A 14,145-nucleotide genomic window follows, 5' to 3' on the forward strand; every position below is an offset into this window, starting at 1 on the left:
CAGAAGGCGGTGGAGTATTTTTGCAAATTGGATGGAATGTAAAAAAAAAAAAAAAAAAAATTGTTAACGGGTGAAACAGGTGATCCGTTAGCTTAACGGGTTAGGTTCGGGTGATCCGTTAACTTAACGGGTTGGGTTTGGGTGATCCGTTAACTTAACGGGTTGGGTTTGAGTAACCCGTTAACTTAACGGGTCGGGTTAAACCCAACTCAAACCCAATAAACCCGACCCGTTTACAGGTCTACTCTTGCCCCATCCCCTCCCGATCCTCATTATGAGAATCATATGAATTAATCAATTATAGTCGTTCACGATATATTCTGCAATCATAAATTATTGAATTTTTAATTCTTTCTTCATGAAATAATGATTTTCAACCATATGATGTGTGGTGAGCGGTTATGAATGATTGATCTCTAAGAATCCTCACAATGAGAATTCGGAGAGGATCCAAATCCCAAATTAGGGATGGGTTGAACCATCTGGGTGAGGGGAGTGAGTCAAAGGTGTCCTAAAGCTTAGACTATTTGTTTGTGGCAAATAATCATGGGAAAATGAGGTACATATAATTTAATTATCTACTAAAGATTATAGGTGTGCTAAACTACCTTCTTATCAAGTGATATTTCTCTGTTTCAAATTCGAATTCCTCGCTAATGATCATTTTGTGTAGAGGCGTTGAATCTCTATTTTATTAGAGAAAGTTATGTGTTTAAGTCTCATGGTGCGTAGTTGTCGAATACGAAGAGTTTCAGTCCTCTCCTCGATCTATTGGAGGAAGTTATCATTGTCATTCAATGATCGTTTTAAGTGTTTAAAAAAGCATGGTCAATCATTAAATTTAGCAATGCATGTCATATATTGATATATGCTAAACTTTTTGTAATAAAAATAAATTGTAATACATAGACATCAATTGAACACGTATTTGATAAGGAAGCTATCCTCTCCAAACCTTGGTGTCCACAGCATAAGGATCAAGAAATCTGAGCATTTGGTTCGTGTGAAAGAGAAATCGAAACCCTTAATTTGTTTAAGGTGGGTCAGCGGAATAAATTAATGAGGACCTTCAAATTCAATTTGAGTGGTTTGACTTACGTGATCCTTAGACTTCGGACGGTGAAATTCAGAGTGAATCCTTTGTCCTCCCTTGTAAACTTTGAATAAAAACTCAATACAACACAATACCACTTATGTTTTTTGTTACTCTTAATTATTTCAATGTACAAGAACGATGATTCAAATTCGAGTCTGATGAGTTGGGCATGCTATTTTTATAATATGACTTAACTCGCATTTGTCATTGCTTCAATGTATAAAAATGAGAAATCGAATTAATAAACAAGAAGTCGAGCACACTATCATGACGAATTGACTTAATCAAAATTTACCACACATAGGTAATTATTGTGAAACATTTTGGTCACAAGAAACCGAAAAAAGCAAGCCAAATCAAGGAATTGGGAAAGAAAAAAAAAAAAGAAACAGTTCTTCAGGTAGATTGCGGAGGCCGCCCTTGTTTGGTCTCTAAAACCCTCCTAATACCCCTTTCTTCTTCCACCACGATCAACACAAAGTGAGTGAGCTTCACAAATCTCAGAAAATGGTGAACAAACAATGGAAGATCATCCCCCGGCCCTTGCTAGAAACCGTGCTTAACAACCACGCCCAGCACCACCGCGTCCCTCAGCCTCTGATCCTCCACGGCCCCAGAGGCGTCGGCAAAACCACCCTCATCCTCGAACGTAATCACCCTTTTACTCTCTCTCTCTCTCTCTCTCTCTAGATTCTAACACTTCGTCTTTCTCCAGGTTTGCTTGGGGAGTGGAACAAAGGCCCTCACCTCACCGGCTACGTCGACTTCGCCGAGTCCATCAAAGACCACCATCCGCAGTTCAATCAGTCGTTTCCATGGGCTTCATGGTACAATTGCCCCCCGCCCACTTTGCTCAATTGCCGAACCAAGCTCGAAAACTGCCTTGAATCCATGGCTCACAAGGGCGTCCAGCTGGGTTCCATCAGCTCCCATCAAATCTTCTCCACTCTCAGCAAATGGCACGGTCTTAACACCGCCCTCCGACGCGTTATTTCCGGCAACGGTGATTCCAAGAATGCGGTTTCTGAGAAAGTTTCTGGGTCGGTTTTGTGGGATCGGGCGGTGTTCGCGCTAAGTGCTCGATGTAATGTCCAAGAGATTGATGGGATTTTGGGTTTGACTGAGAAGAAGAAGAATGTTCCGTTAGAAGAGGCTTCGTATTATAGGGAGGCCGTTGTGGCATTGAGATTGGCAAAGGAGGTGATTAAGCAGCAGCAAAGCTGGAGGGCTAATGCCATTGCACATTTGAATCGGACCGGTGGGTTTTCGAGGTCTTTGGCAAATTCTATTACTGATTGGCCTTGTTTGTTGTTGGAGTTGTTGTCACAAGCAGCTGAAATTGATCATTTCCAGGTAATAAAGTTCACATTTTTCGGTAGTGGAATTAATCGTAAGCTATGTTCAGCATACAAGGCTTTGTTCTTAAGTTCCAATCATGCTTCAAATTAGGTGTGTAAATTTGAGGACTTTGATTAGTGTTTTGTGTTTATATGAATCTCCAATTGACTGACGGTTGTTATTATATGGAGCAGCCTAAGCTGGTTATTAACAATGTCGAAGTTTTAAAGAATGCGATTCTGTTGGATGAGAATTCATCAGTCTGTGGATCCATGTACCATGACAGTCTAATATGGAGAATAATTGCTTTAGGTGCAAATGAGAGATGCTTTCCTGTTGTACTCGTGACATCGGATAGGTGAGAATCATTTCTAGCCATTTGTGTTTCTTTAACATCATATCACTTGTACAGTTTTATGTCACAGGTTGATAATTAACCTTTTAAACTTCTGCAACTGCCCACTTTTCAAGTTATTTTCTTGCTTGTTTGAATTCTAATTTATGTTGCTTTGTTTCAGTTACTATTCATATCAAGCTTACATGGATTTTGGATTTCCGGACATATTCATCTCTCGTGAGGTATTTAAACTGAGACTCTACATGTGTTTGCATTTGCCTTTACTTCATTGACCAAAAGGAACAAACACTAATTATTCTTTTCTGCTGTTGACATACTAATACCTTAAGCGTGAATCATGAAGCATGGGAACATTTGTTGAGTGACTTGCATCGTGTTCAATTCCTTAATTTTTGGGACGTGGTCTACTAGATTTGAGTTTTTGTTTTTTAAATTGTATCTGCTACATTTTGTGCGTGGGTATGAGTCCGTAGTGTGTTCTTGCCTTGTATGAGCTTATCATGTTACTGTTCCTCTCACAACCCATTGAAAATGTTGAGCCCCCTGCCAGGCACGACACAACTTAGACTGTCATGTCATTGCGGGGCCTGTTCTAGAAATATCATATTCATGTTGGGAATATTGTGAGGATGCTGGGGGTTATCATGGGTTTAAACTTGGTTTGTTCTGCAGGCTTTTGGCTGGAGTCCCCAGGAAGCTAAGTTGCATATGGTTACTGATTATTTCAGTAATTCAGAGGTAATACGCTTCTCTAATTTTGAATAAACATACTTTGAAGTACAGTAAAATTGGGGAGGGGCAAATGAAAATCCATCGGTTTTCCTACTAATTCTGAAATGAGGTCCATCAGATTTCCTAATGATTCTTCATTTTCTTGCCATATTTTTTTTCTTTATATCCCGAAATGCTGGACATTTTCGTGACCTTTAGCATTATTTTTGTCAAAATTCAGTGGTCGATGATTGCTGAGGTGTTTGGCCCAAACCCACGACACCTATTTGAGCTCTATGCACTCAAGCAGGCCAATTACTATCAACAGTAAGGCTGATATTTATATTTTTTTTTTCACCATATCATATCATGTAGATATATGCCACATGAACTAGAAGCTGAACACGTAAGTGATGTGCATCACCTCTTAGTTATAACTTCAACTATGTTATCTGCGGATAACTCTTTCATCTTTGACACACATTTTCATCAGTCACAGTTGAAATCAAGTAATATAACTTTGTCATAGAAAGGGAAGTGTAAGGGCAAAGGCAATATCTATGTCTACTTCACCAATCAACCTGTCCCTAATTTTTCCAAGATTGATGCTACATGGTTAATCACTACTATATTTGTATGTAGTTTTAAATAGTACATAAATACCGTTTTTGTTCATCTGAAGGTTTGAAGACAACAAAGATAGCACGTTTGAAGACATTGTGGATTCATATTTAGCTTATTTGCAAGTAAGTTTTTTTGGAGCATGATGCATCATACTCATTATCCTTGTAATTTCATGAACCTTTGTTGTCCTATTTACATTTTGGTTCATTGATAAGTGTATGGAAGTCTCATGATATATTACTTGCAAATTCACCTTGTTGGAATTTCAGTTCACTTCATCATATTCTTGATTTCCTAGACTAATGTACGCACTAACTTGGCCTGTTAACAACCGTGGTTTATTTTATAATTCTTTGTGCACCTTGTGCTGCCTTACTTGCTATTCAAGTCTATTCATTTAGATTACTGTAGTGAATCCGGCCATGGACAAAGCTCTGGGGCTCCTTCAAAAGTTTGCTGCTGATGCACAAAGTGGAAAAATTTCAAAAGATAGACTACGCTTTGGGGCACCATGGAGACATCCTCCACCTGAAAATGATCCCACCATGTGCCTTGAATGGGCAAAGATTCAGCTGATGGATTTTGTGCAGTCTCTAATCAATACAGAATTTGGAGTACGTAGTCCATGGTTTCTTGTTTTATTTATGTCTTGGTAGAACTACTAGTTATGCGCTTGGAACAATTAGCTGAATATATCGGTAAAAATTTGTGTTAACCATTTGCTATGTGCTGGGTGCACTATGTTCTTACGTATTTCTTATGGCTTAGACTTCATTTATCAGATCTATAATACTGTTGTCAAGAACTTTTTACTTGGGTGCAGATTAATTATCTAGCTGACTGTAGCCTTGAGATCATGGATGATCCTTCTGCTGGTGCATTGGTGGAGGTAGATACGTCTCTTCAATTTCATTCATTTGCAGATAGATATGCATTGCAATATTAATATTTAGCTCATGCATTTCTTATCATTTCTTAGGTTGGTTTGCTGTATGCTCAACGGGATCCGTCCATCATTCGCCCCATATCTAGAGGCATTCAGCGGTGTATTGTAAGATGGTAAGCTAATGTTCTTGAACTGAAGGTACTAGAACATGATCATGAAGCTCTGTCTGGTCAGTTATGCAGTTATTTGATTTCAGGCTTGTCCAAGAACGGATGCAGATGAGTTTCCCTAAGTTTCTACGATATAAATGGCAGCGTATTATGCGCGGCCGGAGCTATCGCCATTTGATGCTACAAGTAGGCTATAAGTAGAGCATAAGAGAGGTAAACGGTCTAAATACTAAAATTGTTGTTTATTCAAATTCCGTGTCATGGTAAATTTTAGTTTGTCAGCTTTACAACTCGAGGAGATGAGCCTAACAAGATTATCTGATTGACTTTTTCAGCTGTCTCTAGGCAAACACACCTTTTAATTTGGGAGTAGCCCCTGCTTCGGGTTCGCATAAATATGTAAGTAATTCCTGAGAGGCAGCACAACCACACTTACACACTGGCAGCACTATTTGTTAAACATTGTTGTAGTTAAGCATGGTTTTCTGCATAGCACCATTTGTTAAACATTGTTGTAGTTAAGCATGGTTTTCTGCATTGTAATCCCTTTGCATATTCCTGCTGTAATACATTCCTCTATAGTTATATACCTCCATTATCAGGATTCTTTTGCTTCTTTCGATTCCCCCTTGACAACAAATACGTTGAGACTTTGTTTTTCCCAAGTTTTTACAGAGCGCGGACACTGGTAAAATCTTCAAAAGCTGATTTCAAGGAAAGTTGGTGTCTAGTAAGAATCTCCTTCTCATGCTAATCACAACTATTTCTATGTCACTCTGATTGAATAATGAAAACAATTCTAAGTGTAATGAATTTAGGCACTCGTTTGGAAGTGCTTTAAAATGGCTGAAAGCGGTTTTGGTGAAAAGGTTTTTGGAACCAATCCTTAGTAAAAACGCAAGTGAATCCTGGAAAAGCACTTGAAGTGCTTTTGGAACCCAAAAACAATTTCTTTTAAAGTGCTTTTAATTGTTTTAAAAGTACTTCTAAACGAGCCCTTAGGCTTTGTTAGCATAAAACATGGCATAGTCATTCGTTTGCTTGTCTCTCTTTTACCATTCCGTGTCGGCATAACCATAACTCTAAGCTTCTTCATGTGTAGGATATGCTATGGAGCAACCCTTTGTCAAAGATTTGATTTTTGAAGACTCCCAACAGAAAATTTTTGATATTTGGAGATGTGTAGAGCATCGCTTGAAGTGGAGTATACGGACCAGCATTCTCATGATTCATATTTTTTTTAAACAAAAATTAAATAGCAAAGAATAGATAGAGCTCCACTGTATGTTTTATGTCACACATTCATGAGGAAATTGATTCTAGTTTTTTATCGAACTCACCATTTATGAGATTCGAACTTGAAACCTATGTTACTCGATTGTATTACTAAGGAACAATGCAATAATTTATCCTTCTATCTATTCATCTCTTTGGTCCAAAATAACAAGGTCCAACATCTTGCCAGCTCAGCTCATTGAGTTTCGGCCAACGTTGAGACTAACTCATTGAACCCTCATTTTGTATGGGCTTACATTTACGAGAAGTTCTTTAGTGCGGTCGCCTCAGAACTATCGTAAGGGGGTGAGACCTCAGACCCTCGTTGACGAGGTCTCGCTCCCTGCTAAATGTGCTACCTGCCGCGGCAGCCTCAGCACAAAATTTCTCTTCATTTACACTTTGGCTAGGATTTCATTTCTTTAATTTAACTTGTCACCAAAAAAAAAAAAATCATTATACTAAAATCAAAATTCAATTTTACGTGTAAATGGGTTCAAGATCAAATTAATGCATAATTTATTTTTTTTTGGAAAATTTTATTTGAACCTATTTACCTTGTCTCTACACTCAGCTTAAAAACTTATTTAGTAAAATTCCAACTTTGCCTGAAATAAATTAAAAAAAAAAAAATTAACAATTAGAACTTGTAGATGGCTCCCGCAACCATCGGGGAAACCACAAAGGAATGGTGTGGTTTTCACGCTACCCACCAAAACACGACACTCCTACTCTTTCCTAGTGAACACAATCGAAGCTCCCACGAATTCAATCAATCCTCTCATCTCTCTCTCTCTCTCTCTCTCTGCGAACTTGGATCGAATCAATCGGGAAAGAGAGAGGCGGATGTGAATCTCTATATATGAGAGGGCAAAAATGGTGAATCATTCATATTACCAAATTTTGCACTTTCTTTAACCAGTTTTCCAAAATATTAAAATTGATTAGTTAGGGTTAAAATTGATTGGTGTGTGGTTACTTTCATTTGTTATTTTTAATAAAAAAATAGAACCAACAAAAAAAACAAAAAAAGATTTATTTTTAATAACATAAAAGGTCACTTGATACATGTATAAGTGTGTGCGAAGAGGTTAGTTGGTGTTAAAAGGAGAAAGGTACAGAGCCATATTCGATGCTGATGCCCGCAACTGATAGAGTATAGTGCTTTATTTTCTTCTCAAGGTCAGAAAAGGAAGGAGGAGAAACATAAGGAAAAGAATGGAAGGAGCTAACAATTGTCGACGATGTTTGGTTTTGGTTCGCTGGAAAAAAACGAAAAGGTGCAATTGTGTGGTGGTTTTAGGTTATTTGGTGTGTAAAGAGAAAAACACCCATCTTTATTTACTTTTTCTTATTTATTAAGGGCAAAATTGAGAGGTTAGTGGAGAAAATTGTTTAGTTGCATGTAGGGATAAAATAAATGGGTCCAAATAATTTTTTTTTAAGACAATATAAGTTCAACTTAAGAACTATTGCATGAGGAAAATTACTAGACCAAACACAAAGCTAATTATAATTGTGCGAAATTATATTATATGCAGCTTCTCGAAAAATATCGTTTTTAATGCATAGAGTTGGTTGTATGTAAAAAATTCATGGAAACATTTTAGAATCTCATTCAACATACTCCACCCTGAAATTTGATTATGCAAAACGTGACCTTATTACCAGTCATATGTTTGATTAAATCTTGAAGAAAATTCATCAAGGATTACAAATCAAATATTGTTCATCTAACTCCACCCACATTGTGAATCAATCTCCATCGTCCATTCACAAGTTCAAACTTTATTGGCGCATGGGAACTGTTTGGTCCCTACGAAAATTGAACCTTCTTTTGTCCCGGTGACCATTGGCACATTAGTCACGCATCAAAACCACAACCCAAAAGAGTTAAAGTCATTTGCTTTGCTTGATTCTGTCTCAATAGACGTCAATTCAAATACTTAAGGAAAGCTCCCCAAGAATATATTCGACATTTCTGTGCTTGTCAATTAAACTAGTGATCATTTTCAACAAATTGGAATTGAAAGAATTGGGGCAGATACATTGCAGACAACCACCTTTCCTTCTTTGTGGTTAGACATAAATCGATCTAATCTAATCTATGCTCTATGAACCTCACCACAGAAAGATTTCCAGTCTTTGTAAGTTGACCAGCTTCTATATGCAATGCATGCTTCTTTTTCAGTACATATTCCCCGATGATATCAATATCACTATCAGTTCAATGAAATCCATATATAATTTGGCTTCTTATATCCACATCTTTCACCTTTTATCCACGATCTTGTACCTTTTCTCTCATTTTTTTAGCCAATTAGATTGTATAAATTAAAGAAAAATCAAATATTACATAACTAATTAAACAGACGAGGGCAAAAGGTCAAATACAACTATTAGACTCACTTTTCTTAATTTAATTCACCATGTGATTAAACTATTATTGTCATAGATAGGGAAAATAGTCTACACAAATCAGCATGGTTAATACTCAATACCCTAGTTGGTCAAAATTCAATAGTCAAAGCCACCCATTATTTTTCCGTTTTTTCCCTTTTCTTAAGACCTAACAAACCAGAAGTACATATATTATTTAAGTATATAGCCAATAGCCACCCATGCATATATAAAACACAAGTGAAAATAAATAGAAAAATTGACTATTATTGATATCACATGCTCTCACGAACCCTAGAATTTGTTAAGTATGATAACTAGCCCTTCATATTAGAAAATGTTCTTGTACAATGAATTTTCCTTGGTTGATGCAACATGTGTTACGTATGTAGGTGCAGGGGCAAAGTTAAAAAGTTAGATTATCTAGAGCACAATTAAGCAGTGGCGGATGTAGATCCTCGTAGAACCCCAAACGTAGCAGGCGAAGCGCCAAATTTTTTTTCAAGTTGTTTTAAGTGAGACATTTTATCGATAACTTGTATAACCAATACTCATTGTATACTTAGCGTACATCTCCATCCTTTTTTGACATTTTAATTGTATTTTTAGATCAATATTGGTATAGTCCACAAAGAGATAAATCATATAGACTTGACTCCAATTTCTTCTTTGTGGACTATAAACTATTGATCTAAAGATACAATTAAAATGACAAAAAGGATTAGTACCGAGTGATATAATTTGTGGTGGTGGTGAGTTAATTATTATTCACCATAATTCGACTCGACGTCATACCAAGCACGGAAGGAAGCTGCAATTTAACAGGGCATTGGTTCCTGCTCAAACCACTTTTGAAGGACAACAACACAAGTTGAGGCACGTGCCCCCTGTGGCCCTTAATAAGATTTCCCACGTTTGAAAACCGCTATAGAGCTGGTAACCTTTTCGTTTATTTGCAACACGCAAGTTTTTTAGAGATTTCCCAACGTGATCATGTTCATAGCTCATGTGAGAGAGTCAGATATACAAATTTACAGAATTGAAACTGAGAATAGAGTGAAAATTTGAGACCTCTTCTAACACCGAAAAGAAAAGCATTGGTAAGTTTCATGAAGAAGAGGAAGACGTGACAAAACAGAGAATGGCTAATTAGGTCAAGCAAAACTACCGCGTAGGGAAAGAGTTTAGCGTGATTGAGTGTGATATGGCGTGACCTTCGGATCGAGTTTTTTTGCACATTAATTTACCAGTTAATAGTCAATAGTCATAGTTTTGAACTAGGAATAAGATTCCCAAAATTTCTCAGTTAATAGTCAATAGTCATAGTTTTGAACTAGGAATAAGATTCCCAAAATTTCTTACTCCATTTCCAAATGTCATAATTATCAAGTTCAAGTTTGAAACGTCTACTTTTAAACTAGCTAGCTGATTAAAAATTAAAACCCAGAAAAATAAAACTCAAATTTACAGGAGCAGATTAAGGAATGAAAAGTGAAAGAAAAAAAATTACATAGATGTCGAGAATGCTAAATAAAATAAGAATAACCCTAAGAAAATAGCACCGTTGCAATTACTTCTTTGTTATTGATCATCTTGACATGTTATTGATACTCTAATTAACATAAATTGAGTATACATATGTTATCGATACTATTTGATAACATAACACTACAAGAAAAGTTTGTAATAATTACTAACATTAGTTGTACAAAATGAAATTACCAAAGCATTTAGGGGTAGATAAGCCTTTACCATAATAATATTGTGTATACGTTGTCAATTTTCTACCAAATTTTTTTTTCTTTCTGACAAATGCTACAATAGTCGTGCTAATTGAAAGCTTTTCCAAGACTCAAAACACCTTAAATCTGTCGTGTCGACCATCCACAACTTGCAACTTTATACCTAATTATCCATGGAATTAGTGGACAGAGGAAGGGGTCTCTGTCCATTGTCCAATATTAAAGTTCAATTATTTACATCATAGCCACTAAAATGATTAATGGTCCAAAAGCAAGATGCGATATCTTCTCCATACATGTTCACGTTTTGGTTTAGCTCTTAGGATCTGTCCCTATCCGATTGAAATTTGTACATGAATTAAAAGAAATCCAATAAGTTGAAAAATCTCATTCCACAAGTAGAAGCTTCCAAATTAATTTTCATAGTGAACAGGACCTGCAGAAGATGCACAAAGAACTCACGAACAATGTGGTGGGATAGGAACCACATTTTTCATCAATTAATCGATCATATCACTTGCTGTTGCTACCAATTATCAATATGCATGGCATGTGCAATGCTTTCCAAATGGGCTTGTTTTGCTGTGTCCGAAAGCGGTTTGAAGCAAAACATTACTTTGTCCCATTGAGTGCCATAGCATTTACCGACCATTCACGTAGGATTGCTTCCCATAAACTATTACTTTGATTACTTTCCACTTTATAAAAGCAGTAAGAGATAATATTATATTTGGATGGTACCATGATCATGGGTGCATTGGATTGTGAAAGGCAATTAAAGGGGCTTCCCAAGCTTACAAGGATCACTCAATCCGTCTTCCACTAGCTATATACCTACTAAGTTTACTTATATAAAAATAAAAATAAAAAGACACATCAAGTGATGAAAAAACCAAAAGAAAAAAGAAGCTATATATTCATATTTAAAACCGGTGTCAAAGTTGCTTTAGAAACTCAGTTTTAACAACTGAAAGAAACCCTAGACAGCTATTTATAGAAGACGTCGTGAATAAAAAATTACCTCAGAGCCATGCATGACAGATTATGGTTAATATCATGTCTCGTATCCTCACCTCAACTGATCAGTACTTTCTCATTTCTATATTTAAAGCTAGAGAGTCTCAAAGTTAATTAACTTTGATGTGATAAATTGAAGGTTAAATTATCTAATGGTTTCATGAAGATTGGCAGAATTTGATTGGCCGCTGAGGTCAGATCAGGTGAATATATATGCTTTGGAGGTATGGGACTGACTCAACCTGTTGTAATATATGATCTACGTGAGGAGGATGTCTTCATGTCATGTACCGTGTAGTTTATTTCTGACTTATTTATTGAATGAAATTTATGCAGTTTCTTAAAAAAAAAATAAAAAAAAAATAGTATTCTGTTGAGTACAACCGAAAGAGAGAAAAAGTAGATAAACAATTTTCTTTTATTGGCTCTTCCTAGTATATATGGTGGGTAAATTATACAAAATTACCTTAATTATGGGTCGAACGACACTATCATACCTCATTTTTCAAAATTGACAATGTCATACCTTATCTTTAGAATTTGTTCAATGTTATACCTTCATTAGCTTGTTCGTGAATTTCTCAGTTAAATGCTGACGTGACTTGATTCGGGGCCTAGTTTCTTGCCCAGATGGATTCCACGTGGCACCACACCCAATGTTTTCCCGCCAAATGGCATCCATGTCAGAAAATATATTTGAATTTTTTTTTTGGTAATTTGAATTTCAAAATTTGAAATTTGAAATTCACTTTCCCGCCAAAATGTGAGAAAAAGGTCAGGAACCATTTTAAGCACAGATTATCATCCTTGACCTCGAATTTGAAAAATCTCACCCAAAAATGACTCATCATTTCCGAATAAAAATATGAAATAGACCAAATTATGCATAAAACCTGCTTAATTATCTAGAAATTCATAAACCTTTTAAAAAAACTAACTGAATTCATCTAACATCTCCAACCAACATTACAAAACCTACTGAATTCATAAAAACCTGCTTCATCATCCATTCAATTCACAAAAGACCTACTAAATGCATAAAACCAGTTCTAACTTTACAATTCCTTTACAAAAAACAACCATCTATGCAAAAAACTGGTGGCTAGATTGGTTGGTATTTCTGTGCTTGGTGCCTTTGGATGATTCAGTTATTGGTTTGCTTGGTCTTTATCTGCTTGGTGCTTCTAGGTGATTTAGTTACTGATTGTGAAGCCTAAATCCAAATTTCATTAAGAGGCAAAGCAAGTTTTTTAACTAAATCCAAATGTTTTACAACTAAGGAAATGGTTAAGTTTTTACCTATGTTCTCCTTGTCTTCTTTTTAGGTGCAAATGTGGATGGTGATTGTCCTTGAGTAGATGTGGATGCCTACAAAGCAATTTAAAGGATTAAGAGTCTGATATGATGTTAAAGGCTTTAAAAAACCACATAAAGTAGGAAATGTTACCTGTTTGTCCCTTGGAGGAAGATGTCTATGATGAGTTCTTGCATTATGACCTTCTTTTTTGCATATGGTACATTTCAAACTGCTTTGCCTTTTCCTTCCTAGCTTACTTCTTAGCTTAAGTGGCTGAGGAGGACCTTGAGGATTATTGGTTGGGTTTGTGGGAGTTTGTTCACCCTCATTGTCCCTCTCAGCAACTCTCCTCCTCCTCAGCCTTCCAGGTTGCCTTGTATATGTAGGAGGCAATATTGGTGGGTTTTCAGTTTCCTCCCACAAAGACATCTCATTCATCGACATTACTAAATGAGAATACACCTCCAAGTACTGTGCCTTCGAATAATAAGCATCAACATAGTCTTCCGATTTTTCTCTCTTGAAATTTATGGCCGGTATTGCATAGTTGCATGGGATTCTTGTCAACCACATATTGCTTCCCCCTTCTAGTATCAACTTGAAATTTAGTGCCCCCTAACCATTGTGCAATGCACCTGCCACTTTGAATTTTGGTTTCCTCCAACTTCTTCTTTATTTTAGGATAGAGATCTCTAACTTTGTTCACCATTATATCCCTTCTTATCTGAATTCTCTTCATCAAGAGTGTGTGAATAAAGAGTAGCATGGTGACAATACGTTTTTGTCTTGGCACAAGTATGACAACATTGAAACTTTCACAGAGATTGTTTAGCAACATGTCACACTTGGGATATGTTTCAAAATGGGACTTGCTCCAATGATGTGCAAGCTTTTTCACCAACAATTGTAGGCCTTTTCATCCAACTTCTTCATATCCTCCATTGTTTTTTTTGAAGTGGGGAACTGTTGTTGTTTTGGCTATTGACCATAAAGCATCTTTCAAAGTTTTCCCCTTGAACAGATTTCTGAACTTGGTATACAAATGTCCCACACAAAATCTATGGTGGGAATTAGGGAGGACTTTTTTAAAGGCTGTAATTAACCCCTTTTGTTGATCATTGATTAATGTCCATCCCTGTTGATTGACAATCCCAACATCAATGGCCAGTAACTCTAAAAACCAAATCCAACTGGACTTATTCTCAATTTTTATCACCACGTAAGCTATAAC

The 14,145-nt window shown here is 36.4% G+C and overlaps 1 protein-coding gene across 3 annotated transcripts; it reads left to right on the forward strand.

Moving 5' to 3' along the window:
• Nucleotides 1-1,425: 1,425 nt before the first annotated feature.
• Nucleotides 1,426-6,624, forward strand: LOC137708048 (uncharacterized). Of its 3 annotated transcripts, none has more exons than XM_068447024.2 (14): nt 1,426-1,745; nt 1,812-2,449; nt 2,629-2,792; nt 2,953-3,013; nt 3,465-3,530; nt 3,745-3,830; nt 4,186-4,249; nt 4,529-4,741; nt 4,951-5,016; nt 5,107-5,186; nt 5,270-5,396; nt 5,519-5,582; nt 5,850-5,913; nt 6,286-6,624. In XM_068447024.2, the coding sequence occupies exons 1-11, from the start codon at nt 1,604-1,606 to the stop codon at nt 5,382-5,384; spliced, it is 1,695 nt and encodes a 564-aa protein (XP_068303125.2). In that variant the 5' UTR covers nt 1,426-1,603; the 3' UTR covers nt 5,385-5,396; nt 5,519-5,582; nt 5,850-5,913; nt 6,286-6,624. The 3 variants fall into 3 exon arrangements, with proteins under 3 accessions (XP_068303125.2, XP_088545776.1, XP_068303126.2); XM_088689650.1 differs by having other exon boundaries at nt 1,471-1,745; nt 5,859-5,913; XM_068447025.2 differs by lacking the exon at nt 5,850-5,913 and having other exon boundaries at nt 1,471-1,745.
• The last annotated feature ends 7,521 nt before the right edge of the window (nt 6,625-14,145 follow it).

Source organism: Pyrus communis, chromosome 17 (assembly GCF_041283825.1).
Source record: "Pyrus communis isolate YQ-2024b chromosome 17, ASM4128382v1, whole genome shotgun sequence".
Lineage (NCBI taxonomy): Eukaryota > Viridiplantae > Streptophyta > Magnoliopsida > Rosales > Rosaceae > Pyrus > Pyrus communis.

Coding starts and splice junctions, on each gene's coding strand:
- LOC137708048 (XM_068447024.2), top strand. CDS start 1,604: ATGGTGAACAAACAATGGAAGATCATCCCCCGGCCCTTGCTAGAAACC. Junction 1,746..1,811: donor AACCACCCTCATCCTCGAAC/GTAATCACCCTT, acceptor GTCTTTCTCCAG/GTTTGCTTGGGGAGTGGAAC. Junction 5,187..5,269: donor CAGCGGTGTATTGTAAGATG/GTAAGCTAATGT, acceptor ATTTGATTTCAG/GCTTGTCCAAGAACGGATGC.